General features: G+C 34.9%; 4 protein-coding genes across 6 annotated transcripts; 2 read left to right on the forward strand and 2 right to left on the reverse strand.

The window, feature by feature from the left end:
• Positions 1-6,024: 6,024 nt before the first annotated feature.
• Positions 6,025-8,554, reverse strand: LOC102625332 (protein TIC 20-I, chloroplastic). 2 transcript variants are annotated; one of them, XM_025096091.2, is made up of 4 exons: positions 8,393-8,532; positions 7,423-7,570; positions 7,007-7,211; positions 6,025-6,816 (listed from the first exon to the last, which is right to left on the reverse strand). In XM_025096091.2, exons 3-4 carry the CDS (start codon positions 7,185-7,187, stop codon positions 6,179-6,181), a joined length of 819 nt encoding a protein of 272 aa, XP_024951859.2. In that variant the 5' UTR covers positions 7,188-7,211; positions 7,423-7,570; positions 8,393-8,532; the 3' UTR covers positions 6,025-6,178. The 2 variants fall into 2 exon arrangements, with proteins under 2 accessions (XP_024951859.2, XP_006473555.2); XM_006473492.4 differs by lacking the exon at positions 7,423-7,570 and having other exon boundaries at positions 8,393-8,554.
• A 262-nt stretch (positions 8,555-8,816) lies between these two features.
• On the forward strand, positions 8,817-12,181 carry LOC102624863 (uncharacterized). Of its 2 annotated transcripts, none has more exons than XM_006473491.4 (5): positions 8,817-9,156; positions 9,354-9,738; positions 10,362-10,426; positions 10,564-11,550; positions 11,666-12,181. In XM_006473491.4, the coding sequence occupies exons 2-4, from the start codon at positions 9,411-9,413 to the stop codon at positions 11,527-11,529; spliced, it is 1,359 nt and encodes a 452-aa protein (XP_006473554.2). In that variant the 5' UTR covers positions 8,817-9,156; positions 9,354-9,410; the 3' UTR covers positions 11,530-11,550; positions 11,666-12,181. The 2 variants fall into 2 exon arrangements, with proteins under 2 accessions (XP_006473554.2, XP_006473553.2); XM_006473490.4 differs by having other exon boundaries at positions 8,820-9,156; positions 11,657-12,181.
• Positions 12,182-14,907: 2,726 nt separating this feature from the next.
• LOC102625797 (uncharacterized) lies at positions 14,908-17,763 on the reverse strand. Its single transcript, XM_006473494.4, has 8 exons — positions 17,370-17,763; positions 17,181-17,273; positions 17,009-17,087; positions 16,771-16,849; positions 16,553-16,592; positions 16,320-16,454; positions 15,932-16,069; positions 14,908-15,397 (listed from the first exon to the last, which is right to left on the reverse strand). The coding sequence occupies exons 1-8, from the start codon at positions 17,732-17,734 to the stop codon at positions 15,115-15,117; spliced, it is 1,212 nt and encodes a 403-aa protein (XP_006473557.2). The 5' UTR covers positions 17,735-17,763; the 3' UTR covers positions 14,908-15,114.
• A 681-nt stretch (positions 17,764-18,444) lies between these two features.
• LOC102626087 (uncharacterized) lies at positions 18,445-19,867 on the forward strand. Its single transcript, XM_006473495.4, has 5 exons — positions 18,445-18,818; positions 18,918-19,058; positions 19,165-19,284; positions 19,401-19,496; positions 19,597-19,867. Exons 1-5 carry the CDS (start codon positions 18,600-18,602, stop codon positions 19,699-19,701), a joined length of 681 nt encoding a protein of 226 aa, XP_006473558.2. The 5' UTR covers positions 18,445-18,599; the 3' UTR covers positions 19,702-19,867.
• Positions 19,868-20,047: the final 180 nt, after the last annotated feature.

The raw sequence follows: 20,047 nt of genomic DNA on the forward strand, positions 1-20,047 counted from the left end.
GTCGTTCTATGATGGAGCATTAATGATGATTATAAAAATAAATATTAAATCTGTACTTATTAATACTTTAGAGTGGAGCAGGCATTAATGATGATTATAAAAATAAATATTAAATCTGTACTTATTAATACTCTAGAGTGGAGCAGTTTCATTGTATTCACTACTTTAATTGAAAAAATATTTTTTTCACTCTTATAATTTGATGTAATAGCTCATTTTTCTCTGTCCATTTAAGGAATATTTTAAAACACTTTTATTAATTTGCTATTAGTTTATTTGTTGTTTGATTATAATTTATTGAGGAAAATTAGATATTTAATTAAAGAGATACTAAATATTTTTAAAATAAATTTCTAAAATATAATTAAATAACAAGTGACTCTCAACATAAATTTACAATTTAAGAGTAATTTAATGAAATAGTACTGATGCTCAAAGAATATGAATATATATATATATATATATATATTAATTTTTTTGAATGAAGTCAACAATGACATAGCTCGATTAAGCAATAAAATAATTGTCATTAGCCACAAACTATAATTAACATAACATCTTCGCGTGATTGACAGAAAAACTCAAAAGTAACAAACTCTAAGATTGAAAATGACTTGTTTGATTTATTACTTAATCGCGAATATTGAATAGAAAAATGTATTTGAATATTAAAACTTGCAAATTTATTCATGACGCTGTTAAGTGAGTAATTTTAGAGAAAAAAAAAATAAAGAAAAATTAATTAAACAAATAAAGTACTAAGAAACAAAGACGTACAAAGTTGACTGGTTCTGTGCGTTTAAATTGAAAAACAAAAAAATAAAAGTTGGCAAAAGCTGTGTTTCACATGGCACTCTAATGCAAATCCAAAAATAAAAAGTCCTTTAATAGCCAAATTTTCCGATTCGTTCTTCGTTTCAAGTCTCGAAAACTCTAAATTAACATTTGTTTGGCACCAACGACACTTCATCGCTTAAATTAGCATTTGGTTAATGAAAGATAAAGCAAAATAAAGTAGGAAATTTATGAAAGTGCTCCTCCGGTGGGTTTGTGTCCTCCTGAATTCTTGTGTAACAAAGGTAGACAAAATCAATCTCGCAGAAAGAACGTTTGGATTCTCATTTCTTAATGTGTGAGCTGATGATATAATGGGATTCGGAAAAAGGAAAATTACTTTTATTTTTTATTTTTTTTTTCCCTTTAAATTGTCTGAGTGTTGCATGTGTTTTTTTTGTGCTTTTGGACACATGATGAAATTGAATTTTTCGGTGCGAATAATGACGTGCAACTACATGCTACCGTACAAATGGATGGTCACGTATAATTATACTGCGTAAGCAGAAGGTCATGCCGTCATATCATATGGGATACTGGCTGGATTCTGTCTTCACAACCAAACACTGCATATCAATTTTTTGGACTTGACTAGCTACAGACTGCAGCATCAGCCGTTGGATGTGGAGTGAGAAACTAAACAATAGAAAATCGGATGATGGGGGATGACGGGAGATGTTTGTTACAGAATCTGTACCATAGACAGGTCCCAATTTTTCTAGCTTCTCAAATTTTTTAAATAAATTTACTTACCTACCCACTTTTAATTTTTTTAATTTAAAAAAGAGCCCCGCTCTCAATTTTCTTACAATATTAATCAATTACGATCTTTTTTTAACCAAAAGTACACTTAATCACCCAAAACACAAAATAAGGAGGTATCTCTCCCATCTCCCATCGCCCACGATCTTCACGTTCATCGTTCGGCTTTTAATCATTATTCATGTATAACACTTTGTTGATGTGGGGGTCCCCAAAAAAAAAAAAAAAAAAAAAAGTCACCATACAACTTAATTTTTGCTGAGATCTAGGACAACGGAACGTCGCTCAATACATGTTTGACAAAATGCTTAGCTGAGCACATGTCCAAACTACTAAAATCTTAACGAACTCAAAACGAAAACCTATCGCACTCATTCGTAATATACTGCTTAGCTTGCTGCCTTCTTAATTTAGTTTTATTTTTATTTTTAAAAAAATTGGGCAATGCCAGCGAGCTTTGCTGCTATCGCCCACAAATTGTCTACGCGACGCTAGCGAGCTCACTGTCGTCGCCCACAATTCTTGAAGGATAGAGTATGGGCAGTGGGCATCATCGCTCGGGCGGGGCGACGATATGCGTCAATGGACTTGGAATAAATCAAAATATACGAACTTGATGAACCGAAAATTGATGTTAGTGTTCAGAGTTTTTTTTTTGAGAATTAGTGTTCAGAGTTATTGATTGCTCTTTGAGAGGCAAAGGTAATGTTGTACTGAAAGTTATGTATGTGTTTGGTTGTTAAAGTCATGTGTGGTTATTATTTTGTCAGAGTGGATGGTCGATGGAAGCCATCTACCCAATGTCGGTTTTGTTGACTTTTGTTTACTTTAATGGTAGTTTAATCCAAAATCGGTGTAAGTGGTTAACAAGCAAAGATTTGTTGGATGGTTTGTTTTGATAAAGAAATTTTATATGTGGCTCGATAGGTCAATTTATTTATTTACTTATCTATTTATTTTTGCAAGTTAATCATTGTAAGTAATATAAAATTTGGTCACTAACACTGTGCTATGCGTCATTAAAAACATTATGGATTTGGAGACTTCGGACATGCAATGTAAAAACAGAATAACAAATCTGAGAAAATAAAAGTATGTGAGTCACGTGATTTATAAATAAATATAAATGAGAAAGACTAAATAAAATAGAAAAAGGGAAAATAATGGGTGAGATTAGGCTTGAACATCTAATCTTTCTCGGTGAAAACTACCTATAAATAGAGGTATTGAATTAATTAAAGGGGACCGGACATAAATTCTCAAGATAAAATTAATAAATTTTCTCTCGTGAATAAAGAGATAAAAGTACTCTCTATACTTAAGATTACATTTCTCGTTAATTTCTAATATTTTCGAATGAACTAAACATTGACTTAAGTATCGGAATTCAAAGATGAAGGATGTAATTATCGTTTTCAAGTATTGAAGGAAATTTGGAACCTTCGTGATGGTATGTTTAATTATATTTTCAAAAGAGGACAAGATTAAAGATATATATATATATATATATAACCTCTCTCGTTTTCTTTTGTGCACAATTCCTAATTTTATATGGCCTAGCTAGATTCATTGCATTTTCCCCATGTTATTACTTTAATTAGTCATTGCATTGCATGTTCGAATTCCAACTACCCACAACAATTCTGTCTATGATAGCGTTAATGATGCTGCAAATATTTCAATATAGTGGAGACGACATTGAAGTAAAAGTGAACCTGTAATGCATGTTTATTTTAAATTTCCTGAAACTCAATGCGCATCGTTGGCAGTCCCTTTATCTTGCACGTTCAGCCAATTGCACTATTTTTCTTTAAGAAATTTTAGGACTTGCCATTTGCATAAGCCCCGCTGTGGAGCCGTATAAGTTTTCAATATAATACAACTATATATTTTTTCCAAACTTAATTGGGGACTTGTTCGTTATTGTCATACTTCGGCTTGCTTTTAATTTTTAAAACTAAATAAACACTCACCTTTTTTTTTTTTTTTCAAATCCAATGTTTATCGATCACTCGCTTTAGCTTTTATACTTAATAATTGATTAATGATTAGATTTTGTAAAAATACCGAAAATTCCATAATTACCACAGTCCCAAAGGAGTTCTTCTTTGTTGAACAGTTTTGATTCTCACACTAGTTCTTTTTTTCTTTTTTTTTTTAGGTTAAATTTTACTATGTGTATATCTCAATCAATCATATAAGAGAAAAATACACATATTTTTCCATGCGTATAAAGAGTCCTTGACACTTTATTTTATTGAAGACTTTTCTGTCCTAAAGTGGTGTAGAAAAAGATTATGACGTCATCGACACATTTTACAGGTGGGAACATAAAGATGTTGATTAAGAAAATGCATAAATGAAAATTAACAAGGGCACCAAAAGCAATAAAAAGGGAGCAAGAAGTTAGTGAATTTGGGTACTGCAATGCATTTTTAATTCGACCAATAGCCATAAGGGGAAGCAAAAATATGATGCAATCCATTTGTCATCCCTTTTTCATTTCTGGATTTTGATTGCTTGTTGGGGAAAAAAAAAGAAAGAAAAAAAAAAGGTTCAATGATGACTAATATTGTAATTTGATGATTAGAAGATGACGAAAGCTAGTGGTTGCCATTTTTTTTTTTAAAAAAAAATTAATAAAGAGTTGCATCCGGTTGAGAAAATGGTGTCATTTTCCCTGTCTATGTTTAGTGCAGAGTCAGTAGTTTCAAATGGCTCTATGCTACGAATAAATAATTTAATCTTGCACGGTGGAGAGCAGTTATTACCAAGGGCAAATTAATAATATTATATTAGAACGTCATTATTTGATGGACATAGGCCAACAAGATTAACAAAAAAGAAGATTTAATCATTCTGCATCAACGAGCATCATCCATCATATTATTCGTTCACATGTTGGGGTAATCTAATTGAACCAGGGGTTTTAATTTTCATGGGTTCAAGCTAGCTTTATCCATTTTCAATCACCCCCTGGTAAAAGCTCTACCCTTTAGTGATCCTAAATTTAAATGAACAATTTGACGACTTGGGAATTTAATCAGTATTCGGCATGGACTTCCCTCTCGTGTGCGTGCTTCAATTACAAGTTTTGGAGTAGGTTACTCTCTCTTAGTTCCAACTTTTTTTTTTTTAAGTAGAGCTTATCAAAAAATAAAGTAGGTCCATTAACATATGCGGTAATCAAACACGTTAATTTTATGTCACTTGATATTTAGTTGAATAATATTGTGTAAGAGTTGCTTCACTTGCGGATTGAATCTCTTTAGAGGACTAATATGTGTATGTGTGTGTGTGTGTGTTTTTTTTTTTAAAAAAAAAAATTAAGTAGAGATACACATTTCTTCTGTTAATTTTATGATTATACAATAAATACCCGTAATTAAAAAAAAAAAAAGGCTTTAATTTGTATTAGCTTTCGCTTTTGACAGTGGCCTGCAGCATAAAAGGGCAAAAGGCAGTAGAGAGTATGATGTGAGACTATAATGACATGCCCACAAATAGATATAAAATAACCCAAATAATTGAGTGCAAAGAGACGCAAAGTAAATTCATTTCAAAATTTGGTTAGTTGTGACAAGCAAATCTCATTATCAGGATAATGATAAGTTAGGTTGTTTTACTCGAGTTTTGTTGCTTATTACTTTGGAAGATTGTCAAGTTTCTCCCACAAAATAATTTTTTTTTTTAAAAAAAGAGGAGTCTCGTTATTAAAATAATGACAAGCTAAGTTATTTTACTCAAGTTTTGTTGCTTATTACTTTGGAAGATTGTCAGGTTTCTCTCTCAAAAAAAAAGAAATTAAGAAAAAAGAGGAGATAAAAGATCATTTATTGGTATTTTATTTGGAAAATATAAAATAATATTTATTATAAAAAGAATATTTAAAAAAATAATAAAAATTACATGAAAAGTCTTATTATTAATTTTTTATTTATACTAAAACCTAATATTTCTTCTTCTAAAAAAATAAATATTTCTTATTTTTAATATGTAAAATTTTATTTTTAATTTCAACTTATATTATTTATTTAATTTATAATTAATATAAATAAAAATATATTTGAAATTAAAAAAATAATGTAAAATTATGATACCAAGCGATTATCAAGTATTATAAAAACAATAAGAAGATAAATAGTATATATTAATTCAATGGAGAGAAAATTGACAATCCCCTTATTAAAACTAAGTCCCAAATCATCGAAGTGTTAAGTTTGCAATCCTTATCGACAAACTTACTTAAACATTAGAGTCCCAGGCATCAAAGAAATGTAAACGTGGCAAAATTGCAGTAAATGGCAAGATGCAGTTTCACCAGACATGTTATTGTCATATTTTTAAATCCATTATCAGCGACTACTTGAACGCCAGACCTGCATTCATGAGTTAAGAGACATGTATAGGAATGGGAAAAGGCCACGGTTAATGGTAAGCACAAACATTATAATTAGATTTAATACATTTGCACAAGGCAGTTTTTCAACATAAATCCATGCATTTTAGCTCAAAAGGCTCCCGTACAGCAGAACCACAACCAAAAAAGAATCCCAGACAAAATTCTCTCATATCAAGCACCTTATTCGTATGGAATTTGGATATAAGCAGCATCACAGAAGAATGGAAGGTCAGCATAAATACCCCTAAGAGCACATCTTATACACTCTAAAACAGTGAAAAGGAAACCAAATGCCACAGCTGTCCAAAAGTGCATCCCCAGCTTACCCCAGTATATTCCATATGGCAACCAAGTGCTCGCAGTCCCTACCACCTGCAGAGCAATCTCCAATAGCATTCCCATTACCACATGGAATCTGAAAAAGTGAGGCCACTCCTTTCTCCTCACCACTCCAAGATATGCAACAAAAAAATATGCCATCAAGAACCAGACTGGCAGTTTGCCAATGGCTTCGAGGAATGGATAGGTCAAATACTCAAAGTCTTCTAGGAATGGGTGTAAGTGATATGCTGTCTCAGCATACATCCATGTCTCATGGAGTGGCATTAAGTAAGGGATGCATGCCAAGCTCCTCCACCACCATCTAGGCTTCTTGGTCATAGGAGGAAAACGAAAACTATACGGAACATCCTTTGAAGCTCGAGGAGACAAATGAGACCTGCGACTCATAGGTAATGAAGGGATAGTGTGTGCCAGACTACCTTGTTCCCCACTTAAAAGAGGGGTTGATGCAGCAGAAAGGTGCAAGACAGGAAAGCCTGCATTTAAAACGATATAGGTTAGAACAATGGATAAATCTAGCATTTCTGAATCATCAGGATTGCACAAATTCCCTAAGTATTTCCAAAATTAAGGTCCAGAAGCCAATTATGTTACACCGCATTTATTTTTATCCTGATGCAAAGCGAGAGAGAAAGAGAGGGACCATGGAGATGGTCATTTATATACCTCCAGAACTCCAGGATCCAACCCAGTGATGTGTTCCCCAAGAACTCCTGGTGCTTAAACCTGCTGAATGAGTAGGCGAACCAAGAATACTTGCAAAAACGGAACGATTTTGCTGTACATTACATTTATTTGAATTTGTGGGAGCGCACCCAGAAAGTGTAGTGTATCCGTTCAGAATCATTGCCTAAACCTAGATGAAAGACCACTGAAAGGAGAACGCAAGAAAAAATGTGAGCATAATAAGTGCAAAATGGAAAGAGCACCCCCAAAAGAAAAAAAAATTTAGATAACAGAAGCAACCCTGCAAAATTTCTTCAGTTAGAATGCTGTCATTATGATATGTACATTCCAAATGTAAACCCTTTTTTTATAAATTTTGTTCCTTTTAAGGGAATATAATTATATTCGTCCCATACCTCAACATAGACTAATAACGAATTGGGAACAGTTCCTATGCTCTTGTTGAGATGAACTTTCCAATCATTTGGAGGCAAAAATGACGGGTAAATGGTAGACTCACTAGGGTCCTAAAGTGTGGAAGTAGTAAATGCAATCAAGGACGCGCTTCAACACAACATAAACATAAGATTAGTAGATAATGCACCCAACGTTTCATTAAGCAGTTTTACACATGCTAGTTGAGAAGGTCAGCAACCAAACATGCTGTATCCACAATGGATAGTGTGAGAGAAGGGTCTCCACTCTGAGAAAAAATTAATATTGTACAGTGATTTAACAAACTGCCTACATACTAGCACGAAGCAACGGAGCTAACAGCATTAAATAAATTTATCACCAGAAAAAAAAAGGTGACAAAATTGAAAGATAGACCATATCTCGGAACTCCCTTCTTACAGATGATCCTCTACATTCCTTCTTAAAAAAAAAATCTTGTCCGCAGAATTCATGATTGAGCTAAAATCAATTACAAGGCCCTTAAATTCTCAAATCTTTCAATTGATTAAGAAAAAAGAAGTTAATCACCAGAGTGATCGGTCATACTCCATAAATCAATAATTGTTTATTCATGAACTTAATCGAAGGTAATAGATACTGATAATTTTTTTCTCTTTTGGGCAAGACACTGATAAATTTTGATAAAAGAAATAGTCCCAAAAATAGAGGCAAAATGCTACAACATTTTTCCAGTAAATGGAGTAGGATGAAAACCTCAGAATTCTTGACCAATAACAATATTGCTTAGTGAAAAAGACCATTTTAGAGCCAAAAAAAAAACTACAACAACAATAACCAGGCGAGGGAGCCAAAAAGCTCCTGGGTTTGCTAATTTTTGTTGTCATATCCACCGAATGAAATGCCGAAGCCAGCTTAACAACACTACTTATATAAAGAAATCGAGATCAAGCCATCGTGTAAAGAAATTACCTTGAACTGAAATTTGATAAAGCAGAGGCTCTTGAAATGCTACTACAAAGTCACTAGGGTTTATCGTTGAATCGCTCTTGGTTTCATAGCCTATCCTATCCTGGTTAAAAGCTGAACGGAACTGGCCGGTAATGGTAATAATACGTCAAGGTTTTAACTTTTAACAAGGATATTCGAGTAATACGGCGACGGTTCGAGACACAAAATTGGGTCAAACGAAATGAAAACAAGCAGCCCAAAGTTGAACTTGCACCGTCAGATAAAACGATGTAATCAAAAGCTCATTGGGGTTGCTCTAGTAATAGACTTTACTTATCTTTGGAGTCATGAAAGCCCATTACAAACTCGGGTTTGGATGGGCACCCGGGAGCCCGTTTGTGCTGGCTGCCAAAAGAGCACGCCTCGTGCAATCCGCGGGATAAAAAGAGAATTGAGTGAGAGGCAGAGAAAGGAAGAGAGAGAAACCGACCGGCGAGAGGAGATCCGGCTAGCTTGTCGAGAGCAAGACATAGAGCGAGTAAACGAGTGTGAGAACCAAAACAAAAAGAGGAAGAGATATAACGGAGAGAAACTGGCGTCTAGAGCAAAATTGGGGGTTAGGTAGACGAGCCGGCGAGGACGGAGAGATAATCCGACGAGAAGCGAGAGAAAAGATAGGAGATTAAGAAACGGCGAGAAATCATATCGGCTATTTCTCCTGTCGTGGGCCTCTGCATATTTTCCTAAAATGCCCTCGTGATGCAGCGATTTTTCAACTTTAACTGGTGAGCCTTTTCGTCAACTGGTTTTACTTTTCGTCGTTGACCGAATCTGTGTTGAAGTTTCGTGTTTCATTGCTTATTGGCACTCCAAGCACTGCAGCATCGCTTCATTTTATTGTTTGTTTTGACCTTATGTTGACATTGTTTGTACAATTGTGGAATCTGAAAATCATTTTATTTTTCACTTCTGTATTTAATAGGTGAGAAGTATAGTTCATGCGAGTACTTCAGATAGGCATTTTTGTGTACAAGTGATTATGGGTTCGGCTTGCTGTGTTGCTGCAAGGGATGGGACCCTTCCTAATAGAACCAGAGTTGAAACTTCGCGTAGAAATCTCATTTGCTCTCCATCATGGAGCTTCAGGCGGGATAATCAAAGGCGTGTGGCTGGTGAAGTTGAAGAATCTCCATATCAAGTGTCCCGTGGAGTTAACAGGAACTTTAGTAGGGAGATAAAAGGGCCATTTGATTCTGAGAGAGGTAATCATTCCGATGGCGGAAGCCTTGAGTTTGTTGGAACGCCATCCTCTCTAAAATCGCCAGTCCATGAAGAAATGGGTGCAAGTTTGATGACTATGCCTTCAGGTAGATTTTGTATTTGTGTCTGGTTATAATGTTTACCATATTTTAAGTGTTTCATGCTAGTTCATTTAGAAATGCTCATTTCATATATTTGTAACTGTCCCCTGCGTTGCAATTATGCTTTCATGTGAATAAATGTTGTATTAAGAGATTAACTATATAAGGATTTAATATTGTTCCCTTTAGGACATGTTCATATTCTCTTCACAAGTCTAGTTTGCTTAAATTAATTTTGTTGTTGGGCTACAAACTTTCATACTATTGTATTATAGTTCGTACATTGAGAACTTCTCATTTCCCTGCTTTCAACTGCTTGTAGCGTGTTGGTTGTCGTTGCTGGACAATTGGGTTAGTTTTGATTAATGTTGATTGAGGATGTATGTACTATTGGACACTGTTTTAGTTCGATGGTGCTTAAAATAGAACTGTGAAATTAGAACATTATCTCAGTCCATAAATTTTGGGATGTGATTATGTGAAACATGGTTCTTTACCTGCTTCTGTTCCCTTTTTCTGTATGCAGCCATAAGTAATATGTTTCATTGAACATATCCTCTGTGTGTGTGTGTGTGTGTGTAAAGCATTTTTCATGTTATATTTGATGTTTTTCTGCATTATTGCTTCAGACTTATCCATGGCAAGCAATTATTCGACTGAAGTGAAATCCATGGCTAGCAATTATTCTGTGGAGGTGAGTTTCTACTGGTTGAAACGCCAGCTAGTGGAAGACATTATTTGTATGCTGTATTTTTTTCTTTAAGTAATGTCAAAGCTCCTTGCCTCTGTCTCTTCGTGGATTTACATCTAGCCTTTTGCTGATTGTTTTAGGTGAAGAACTTAGCAGAATCACCAAACATTGCTGATATATCTACACAAAAGCTTTCATTTTCAATTCCTTCACCGTTCTCAACTCCTATTGCTGATCCCTTGTGTGCCCATGCCCATCCACTCCCTCCCAATTCAACCCCATCTAGACGGGCCCGCCGTTCACCTGGGCACCGGCTGTTGAGACAGGTTTCTGATAGTCGAATCCTGGGATTGAAGTCGCCAAATAATTACTGTGTGTCCGAAGGTAGGTCTTCTTTTGTGCTATCCGCTTGCAGCAACGACTTAACTGCTGGATCATATGGTGGGTCTTCTGATGGCTGGTCCATGCGCACCTTTTCTGAGCTTGTGGCCTCTTCTCAAAGAGAAAGGTGGTCTTTTGACAGCGAGCACCTGGGCTTTGGTCACTGCAATGTAAGTGGATCCAGCAGCAGGTTCTCATGTTCACCCTCTGTGGATCTACAAGCTTGTGGTGCTTGCTCAAAGCTCTTGACAGAGAGATCTTCATGGTGCAGCCAGAGAATTGGTGCCAATAATGAACTCTCAGTTGCTGCTGTGCTTGTCTGTGGACATGTTTATCATGCAGAGTGCTTGGAGATTATGACAGTAGACACTGATAAGTATGACCCAGCTTGCCCAATATGTGTGGTTGGAGAAAAGCAAGTGTCAAAGATGTCAAGAAAAGCTTTTAAAGCAGAAGCAGAATTAAGGGCAAAATATCATAAGATATCAAGAAACCGAGTTGTGGATAGTTACCTCGATGGTGATTGTGAAGATTTTTATAACCCAAAAGATGCCAAACAAGATGGAAAAACTCCGAAGATTGAAGCTAGTTCTAGCACCAGGAGCTCCTCAGTGAAGCCTTTCTTGAGACGGCATTTTTCGTTAGGGTCCAAGTGGAGTAGATCAGTAACAGATAATGATTCTGTCTGGAAGAAGGGTTTTTGGGCCAGATATAGGAAAGATTGATTTACCACAGCTTGGTAAAAGGTGAGGAGATGTGTTTTATTTTCTGTTATGCTAGCACTTCTTTGACTTGTTTTTATTACTTTATAGTGTCTAGCTTTGTTAAGTAAAATGATTTTTTCCTTTAAAGGTTTTCCAGGAAATGCTGGTGATATTACTACATTGTGAAGCTGAAGGCAGGCTGCTTTCAGATACTGATGTGACGTAGTTGGTGTCCAAGCTCTTGGCTTCCACAAAATATAGATCCCTTTTCTTTTCTCAGGTAAATCCTATTGCAGGCAATTGTAGGATAGTCTACATCAACCCGACCCACCTGATTACTCAAGTTCTAATTGAACTTCTTTTAGCCGGTTGGCCTGGTTCAGGCTTCTGCTTTGAGTTTCTAAAAACTTGCAGCCAGCCAGAACAATGGCGTAGCTTGTGAAATGCTAGGAATAAAATGAATGTTATGGTGGGCTTTTGGAAATGTTATATTGTTAGGAATTTAGCTAAGATATGAAATATTACTCTATTTTAGTCTGTGTACTTAATGAATGATTCCTACGGAATGCGACAAGCAAACTCATCAAGTCTTCAATTCCACAGATGGGAATTGGCTTCAAGCATTGTTTATTGCCACCAGCATCTTGCTCAGTGGCATACCTTTATTTTCTTACCGCCTTAAGCTTGATTAAACCATTTAACCGACATGACAAATCATGATGCTTTTCTGGTACCATATCTGTTAGAGGATATTGCCTTTTTTTTTTGTGTGTGTCTGTGTATGTTTTTTACCAGGTTGTTACTTTACACGATAAAGATGAAATGAATGGAAGTGAATAGCTAATGTTGTGATACTCGCAAATTTAATAGACGTCAGACGTGTGTGATTAGAAAGGAGTGCCGATTGTTCACGGTTGGTATCGTGGTTCCCAATTTGTGTTTTAAGGAATTTTGGCACGTGTTGGTTGATGAAGGTCATCGACCTAGTAATAAGAATTTGCCCGTCGTCGTTTTAGAAGGATGCTCAATTTTTGCATGGAGAAGAATGTCGCATTCAATGCATCGCAATATTAAGCTAGTGGACATCGCATTAATACGCAAAGCATAGGGGGTAAATTTCCATAACTAGTCCAAAAACTTTGGGTTTTTTTAGATAGGGTGGTTTTTTGAATCTATTAAATTTCTCACTAAATTTTTATTGTAAAAATTTAATTTTATCAATTATTTATTTAGCATTGATCTTTCTTCTATTTTCTACTTCCCTTATCAAAAGTATACATGAAGTAAATATTACATTTAACAAGTGAAATTGTTTAAAAATTAATAAATTTAGTCATGTTGTAATCTAAAATAAAATGAAAGGAATAACACTCACTCATCATGTTAAAATAATAATAATAATAATTAAAGTTTTTGTACTATTTTAAATTTATTATAAATTTTTTGGTCATCCTTCAGATGAGAACAAGAGAAAGAATAAAAAAGAAAAAATAAAAGGAAGAAACTAATTTAGGTTTTGCCTATTATTATAAAAGAGAGAAAATAATTACATAAGGATAATTTTGTAGCCTTTGAAATTAGTAAATTAAAATAATAAATATTTTAATTAAATAATGGGGTGCTGAAAGGAAATTAATGGGTTTCGACCAATTACCTGCGAAGCTCATTAAACTAATCTTCTTGTTCAAAAAGACTCATTATTTTGTATTATTTAACAAAGCACAACATATGCAATTTTGTGCGATGTTCACATAAACACAATAATTTTATTTTTATTTTATTTTTTAATTTCATCAATGTTATTATCCAATTTTGTTGTGTGGTTTGTTGCAACGTAATGACGAAGAACAAATTGGCAAAGCATAAACAACCAGATCGTTATTATTTATATGTTGATGTATGAATTTGTTGGCATTTGTAACTTGAGTGTTGAATTTTGTCGTATGGTTTAAGTATTAAAACTTATTGTTGCATTTACAAGTTAGTAATTAATATTAGGCTGCCTTTATCGCAATATGAAAAAAAAAAACAAAAAAAAAAAACAATGCTACTATAGTTTTTTTGGTCAAAAAATAATGATAATTGCAGAACATATGATTTTTACAAGTACAAAAATGTTTTCTTTATGGGTGACAGATATCTGTTGCACAATGACCTTAATATAAAATGTAAAATGTGTGATAAGATTTCTGTCGCAGTTTTTCTGATTTTTTTTTTTTTTTTTAAAGTACGTTTTAACCCAAAATTTAATCGGGGTGTGAAGCTTTCGTCTCCTCTGCATCATTCAATTGGAGATCGGAATCATGCGGCATCAAAACGACAAGCGTTACTGTAATGGACCCACCAAATTCCTCTGCTTTTTGGCCTTTGGTACTCTTTGTTACAAAACACACATTAATTAAATCAACATGTTGAATCACAACGGTGTTGATTCATATGATCACCGCCAAGAAATATAATTTCCCATCTAATCAAAACCATTGTGGCGCCACATAAAAAGGTTCCAGAACCCTTTGATCCTCAGCGGATGGTGACTGATCAATCATGTACGTAGGTAATAGCATTTTTACGCACTTCAACAAAAGTTCATAGAGATAATAATATTCCCAACCAATCATGTAAATTATGTAACCGTATAATTATCCAAATTATAAAATAGTCCATAGAAACTACAATTACGGAATTTACACTTTCTCACTTTTTTTTCTTTTTTTTTCAATCTATCAACTCAAACTAAATATTATATCAATCCATATTATTTTATGAATAGAGAAAAATGACATCTTCACTCTTCAACAATAACCACATCAATTTTGAAAATAAGATCAATTGTATGAAAATATTAATCTTAATTTCTTGCTCACCAATTGATGATTTGTTGATTTTTTTTTTCCAGAGTGGCGATGTCTATGATTTGTTCATAATGGTATTGGTTTGGTGATTTATTGATAGTAGTGAGAGAACTTTGGTCTAAAAAACTTGCATTTGTCCTAATTTAGAGGACCAATCATGTACATGTTTCCAAAGTGCTAACGCCAAAAGATAAGATTTGAATATGATAATAACCTATATATATATATATGGTAGTTGTTACGTTATAATAGCTAATGTCAATTAGCTTAATAATTAGTTATGAGTTTAGAAAGCCTGATCAAATGCGTGCCATTGCAAACACTAGAGACTAAGCCCAAAGCTGCACAGTATTGAGTTGTCAGTCGTTCAAGAACCAAAACTTGAGTGGCTATCCTAAGAGATACTTCCCATGTTATCACGCTTTTCTCTATTGAAATTGAGAAAAAGGACAATTGATTTATTAATTTCATCCGTGTTCATGAACTGGTATAATTTGTTTTGTGCAATAACAATTTGTAATGTATTTTCACCAAAAAAAAAAAAAAATCACGAATAATTTTCCTTAGCCTGTTTACATTTATTTAATTTCTACCGCTATAAGATAGAACACTACATGAAAATTGCATTTGTCAAAAAAACAATTTTACAATTAAAAAAGAAAAAAAAAAAGGCCCTGTCTTCGTCCACGATAGAGATAATGCTTACTAAAAGGACGAATTGTTAAAAAAAAGACGTACGATGATGTTATGAACCTCAGGGACTACATTGATATGGTTTATCCATTTGGTTAATAATGCTCTGCAATCCTGATTTATAACTTGGATGCTGAAGCCTCACTCCTAATTCCTTCTTCATACGCACATTTGAAACCCGCTTCTCACCCCTTGAACTTCCCTTCTCATTCGATGATTCTGTGTTCTCCCGAGGTTTCCTATGTTTGAGCAAGCCAGGCCACTTTTTCTCAACCAAGTCCCAAGCATATGCAAAAACCTCTTCTCGGGGAGCAGGGTCATCGTCAACAACATTGTATACATTCCTGAGAATAAGAAAACCCGAGGGGATAATTACCATTTCCTTGTTTCCGACTGAAATAAACAGAACTAAAGCAAGTGCAAAAGATGAGAAGAAAGGGGAAACCAATAATTACCAAAGAACATATAGCACATATTGCAAACAACAAAAATATCACTCGAAACACATCCCCATCCTGCACGGTGTTCTTGTGTGTAAAGCAAGTACAGTCGTGTGGCATTTTCATAAAAGAAAACCGTAGGTTCTAAGTAATCCAGCCAAGTAAAACTTAAAATGGATTCAAGCCCAATTATAATATCAGGTGACAAACTAAAGACGAACAAGAGTAATTTTTTAGAATTGAAATTTACTAGCAGTTGACAACGCCACTCAAATTTTCTTCTAGCAATGAAAAATAAGAAATTGACTTGAAGTGCTGTGATATAATTCTTCTTTGGAATTTTACCAATTTAGTTTTCACACTTGGTATGTCAGAACTTGAATGAATAATGCAAATAAAATTACAATCAAGTTAAGCAAGCCCAGCACTGGAGATTACCAAGCAGATGGTTTATCAATGCTAGCACTAAGTACTTGACAGATGTCATCAACATGAATTCTGGATGTGTATTGCCTGGATCTTCTCATTTTCTGGCCTTCTGACAATGGTAACTGCTTAATTATTGTATCAACAGAACTACAATGGAAGAATATAGACCAAGCGTTAGCTCCACTTTAGCACAGAAACTAGACCAAAATGAAATCTAAAGTGATAAGCAAGCAAAAACCAAGGCCGCCCAACATGGTTAGATAGACTGTGAAATTAACTTTGCACGATCATCCCTAAACAATATTATTGACCTTTGGAGAAGGATGCGTTAATGTTTTACACATTCCAAGATTAGAAAAGGCAGCATATATGGTCTAAGTGCAGTATCAGTACAAACCTTCTGCCAGGGCCGTAGATGCCTCCAAGTCGAAATACTTGTACTGAGATCCCAAGATCACGTCCAAGATTTAACCATCCTTTCTCAGCAGCTAATCTTAATCTACCCAACTCAGTTGTAGGGTTTGCACGGTAACTGCAACGGTGTAAAATGGTTAAACTTAGCAAAAAATGATCTCAGCTTATTGTAAAAGTTAAGATGCCATAAGTATCAGTCAAGATTAACTGGCTCACTCCTCATCCACCCATGCACCACCAGAATGTCCATATACACCTACCAAACAGAAGCAACAATTAATTCCAAGGCCAAATGCCCATCACAATAATGGCTAATGGGTCAGACCAGTACACATTAACTTTAGTACCGACAATCACAAGTTGCTAATATTTCATATGGAGAAGTATGGCATTACACAACCATTGCCCAACAATGGATTACAGTTCATGCATACCAGTTGATGATAAATAACCAAGCCACTGGAGATGTCCATTCATTAATGTACTTCTAAGCAGCTCTCCATGCTCAAGCATCTGTATAATCAGTAAGAACAGAATAAGCAGGACTAGATTGTTAATAAACTAAGAAACAAGGTATCCTGATCACTCCAAAATTTTCAAATAGTTCTTTTTTAAAATAAAATAAAAATAAAACAATTAATAAATTATTAAATTAAGCACTCATAGCAATACCGGATCACCAGTACCCTCAAGAGGAGGGATTGAGACAAGAAGGTGCGTGTAATTTTTCAAAGTAGGTAGGATCATCAAGCTGCAAATTAAATTAATATTAAGTGATTAAATACACAAAAATATTTAATAGCTTTAATACTTCCCAAGAAAGAAAAAAAAAAAAAAAACTCACGTTGTCTCATTGGCATTGAACAGGTGAACATCAAATCCGCTCAGTTCAAGCTCCTTTTTCTTCATAACATTAGTGCAAGTCCCAGAGACAACCCTAATAGATTCAATACGTGTTTCAATTAATATTAAAATGACAATTAGTTCAAAAATCTCAATCTAAATTTGGTGATTAAATGATGCATTATTATACCAGCCTTGATTCTTGATCTTTTCCGCAAAGATACGTCCGACGAAACCCATGCCCAGAATTAACATCCGGTTTGGAGATTGCCATTCCGATTTATCGGAATGAGAAAGATTAACCGCGGTGCGAATTGTCGAACAACGGATAAACGTCGGAGTTTCGACTTTTGAAGAAACATTAGTTATTGCGCTTGGCGCATGGGTCGATTGAAAGGGGAGAGTAGCGAATCCACCCGATAATTGACATATCTCCATCACGATATTTCGGGTATTTGGTTGGGACAGCAATGCCGATATGGTTGTAAATACTGACGGAGCGGATTGATTAGACGAAAATGCCCTTACCAACTGACACATTTTAGCGTACATCATCACACGCCACCTCTGTTGTTTCGTATATTTTCGTATCTTTCACTCGACATATTTTCCACTGTTGACAAATTATGCCAAGGATTTTGTTACCTTATAGAATTGTAAATCGTTAAATTTAATGGAACTGAGAAGAGGTATTGAATAATAATAAAAGAATTGTGAAAACTGAAAAAGATGTTATCAATTTTGTAATGTCTATTATCATCCCACCATTATGTAAGGTAACAAAATCCTTGTGACAATTAGACAATGAAATAGTCCTTTTTTATTTTAAATTTAAAAGACTAAAAAAGTACATTAAATGGCTTACCTCCTCACGCATGAAAATATAAATAAAAATTTGATTCTGATGACAGGCAATACATTAGAATGCATCCAAAGAGAGGACACTTGCTGTGGCACTCTCGCACATCAGCACAACTCAAAAGCCGTACCAATTTAACGAGCAAATGTAAATTCAAACGCCTCTGAATGAAAGAAAGCAAGGGAGTACCCAATCACTTAAATAAAGCAAATTTAGCTTCGCTGAAGATTGACTGGATCCACAAAAACATTAAAATAAATAAATAAATAAATAAATAAGAGAGAGAGAGAGAGAGAGAGAAATAATTCAAATCAGTAATCAATAAGCATAAGAAATGAGTTTATGTAAAGAGCAAGCACGAGTTTGGCCAACTGACCTAACGACAATATAAGCATTAAAGAAGTTCAACTAAATAGAGGCATAGCAGAAACAGAACACAATTGCTTGAAAGAAGCTTCTCCATTTGTTTGTTAGTTCTCATAGGCTTTTTGAGACATCTCCTATTTTCTTGCAACATTATCGTAATCTCAACCTGCTTGCGTTGCGGGGATATTTGAATCCATGGATGATTACATTTTGAAGTTGGTTGTAGTTGCTGTCGTTTCATGGACTGCGGCTTTTCTGTTCATCAGAAAAATCTTCCCAAATCGCTCTTTCGACTTCTGCAATCGTCTAGTTTCTACAGCTCATGCAACTTTAGCTGTAACGTTGACCTCGCTCTCTGTTCAAGACTGGAGATGCCCAGTTTGTCCCCTGGCTTCAAACTCTTCCCCTCGCCAGGTTCTGTTCTTTTCTACTTGGTTTCTTTAGGCATGTATAGTAGAGATCAGTTGGCTACCATGAATTTTAATACGTGAATCTTGATAACTTGGCGCGCAGATGCAAACATTAGCGTGGACTCTTGCTTATCTTGTATATGATCTAGTATGCTGCTTGTTCGATCAACGAGTAAATGTTGACAATACAATTCACCACTTGATCAGCATAGTTGGAATCGGAGCCGGTCTCGTCTATGAAAAGGTTGTATGATTTTGGACATAAAATTTCAAGTCCCTTTGTTTGTTTGTTTGTTTGTCTGGATTCTTGAGATGCGGTTGTGTTAATGCTGCTAAATTAAAATGTACAGAGCGGATCGGAACTGGCAGCTGCATTATGGATAACAGAGATCTCCAGCCCTTTCCTCCACTGCAGGGAGATGCTTAAAGAGCTTGGTTACAGAGACACTGGCCTTAATTTGACAGCTGATGTAAGTTTTAACTCTGTGTTAAAAGAAAAATGGATCACTATTAAGAGCTCCAATTTGTAAATCCAATGTTTGAGCTTGAGATTAGGAATCCTAACTCTACCAACTGTGCTGTTCAGGTAACGTTTGCAGCTATATTTACATTTGCAAGGATGGTGTGCGGGCCTTATCTCGCTTACTTGACGCTATCTGCTAGAAATCCAATCATCATCAAGGTAACTATTAATACCAACCCCCCTCTTTTCGCGCTCTAAGCAACCAAAGTTACGTTTTGAATTTTTCAACTGATGATTTCATTCTCCTACAACGTCTTAGGCGATGGCACTTGGGCTGCAGCTGGTTAGCGCTTTTTGGTTCTTCAAGATTGCAAGAATGGTGAAATACAAGCTGGCTAAATGGACGTCCAAAAAGGCGGCGTGATTGCTTCACCTTAATTAGAGGATTTATTTGCTCCAAAAAGTAACTTTTAAGATTAAATGTTTCGCTCTTTCCTCTCCCTTGGAACATTAACCGAGGAAACTGTTGATTATTATAAGCAACGGACCTAATCGATTGAAAATGACATGAAAAATCACCTGCACAAAAATTTATCCTGTTAACGGTAAGAGGCTATTGTTCTGTCTTCGCCTAAATATATATTCATCCATGGCTAAACAAAAAAGGAAGCATGAAAATTTTATTAACTGCAACCGCTTATAAAACTATTACCCCACAAATGATATAGAAAGGGGAGAAAAATATTCCAAAATCACATGAAGAAACATCA

The sequence above is a fragment of the Citrus sinensis genome, chromosome 5 (assembly GCF_022201045.2).
Source record: "Citrus sinensis cultivar Valencia sweet orange chromosome 5, DVS_A1.0, whole genome shotgun sequence".
Taxonomy (NCBI): Eukaryota; Viridiplantae; Streptophyta; class Magnoliopsida; order Sapindales; family Rutaceae; genus Citrus; species Citrus sinensis.

Bases quoted from the DNA above. Each gene is read 5' to 3' on its own strand.
- LOC102626087 (XM_006473495.4), top strand. From the start codon at position 18,600: ATGGATGATTACATTTTGAAGTTGGTTGTAGTTGCTGTCGTTTCATGG. The intron at 19,285-19,400 runs GTAAGTTTTAAC...TGTGCTGTTCAG, and splicing joins GCCTTAATTTGACAGCTGAT to GTAACGTTTGCAGCTATATT. The intron at 19,497-19,596 runs GTAACTATTAAT...ACAACGTCTTAG, and splicing joins GAAATCCAATCATCATCAAG to GCGATGGCACTTGGGCTGCA.
- LOC102625797 (XM_006473494.4), bottom strand. From the start codon at position 17,734: ATGATGTACGCTAAAATGTGTCAGTTGGTAAGGGCATTTTCGTCTAAT. The intron at 16,850-17,008 runs GTATTGCTATGA...CTGATTATACAG, and splicing joins TTGAGGGTACTGGTGATCCG to ATGCTTGAGCATGGAGAGCT. The intron at 15,398-15,931 runs GTAATCTCCAGT...TCTTATTCTCAG, and splicing joins ATTGATAAACCATCTGCTTG to GAATGTATACAATGTTGTTG.
- LOC102625332 (XM_006473492.4), bottom strand. From the start codon at position 7,187: ATGATTCTGAACGGATACACTACACTTTCTGGGTGCGCTCCCACAAAT. The intron at 6,817-7,006 runs GTATATAAATGA...TTTTAAATGCAG, and splicing joins TGGATCCTGGAGTTCTGGAG to GCTTTCCTGTCTTGCACCTT.
- LOC102624863 (XM_006473491.4), top strand. From the start codon at position 9,411: ATGGGTTCGGCTTGCTGTGTTGCTGCAAGGGATGGGACCCTTCCTAAT. The intron at 9,739-10,361 runs GTAGATTTTGTA...TTATTGCTTCAG, and splicing joins TTTGATGACTATGCCTTCAG to ACTTATCCATGGCAAGCAAT. The intron at 10,427-10,563 runs GTGAGTTTCTAC...TGATTGTTTTAG, and splicing joins CTAGCAATTATTCTGTGGAG to GTGAAGAACTTAGCAGAATC.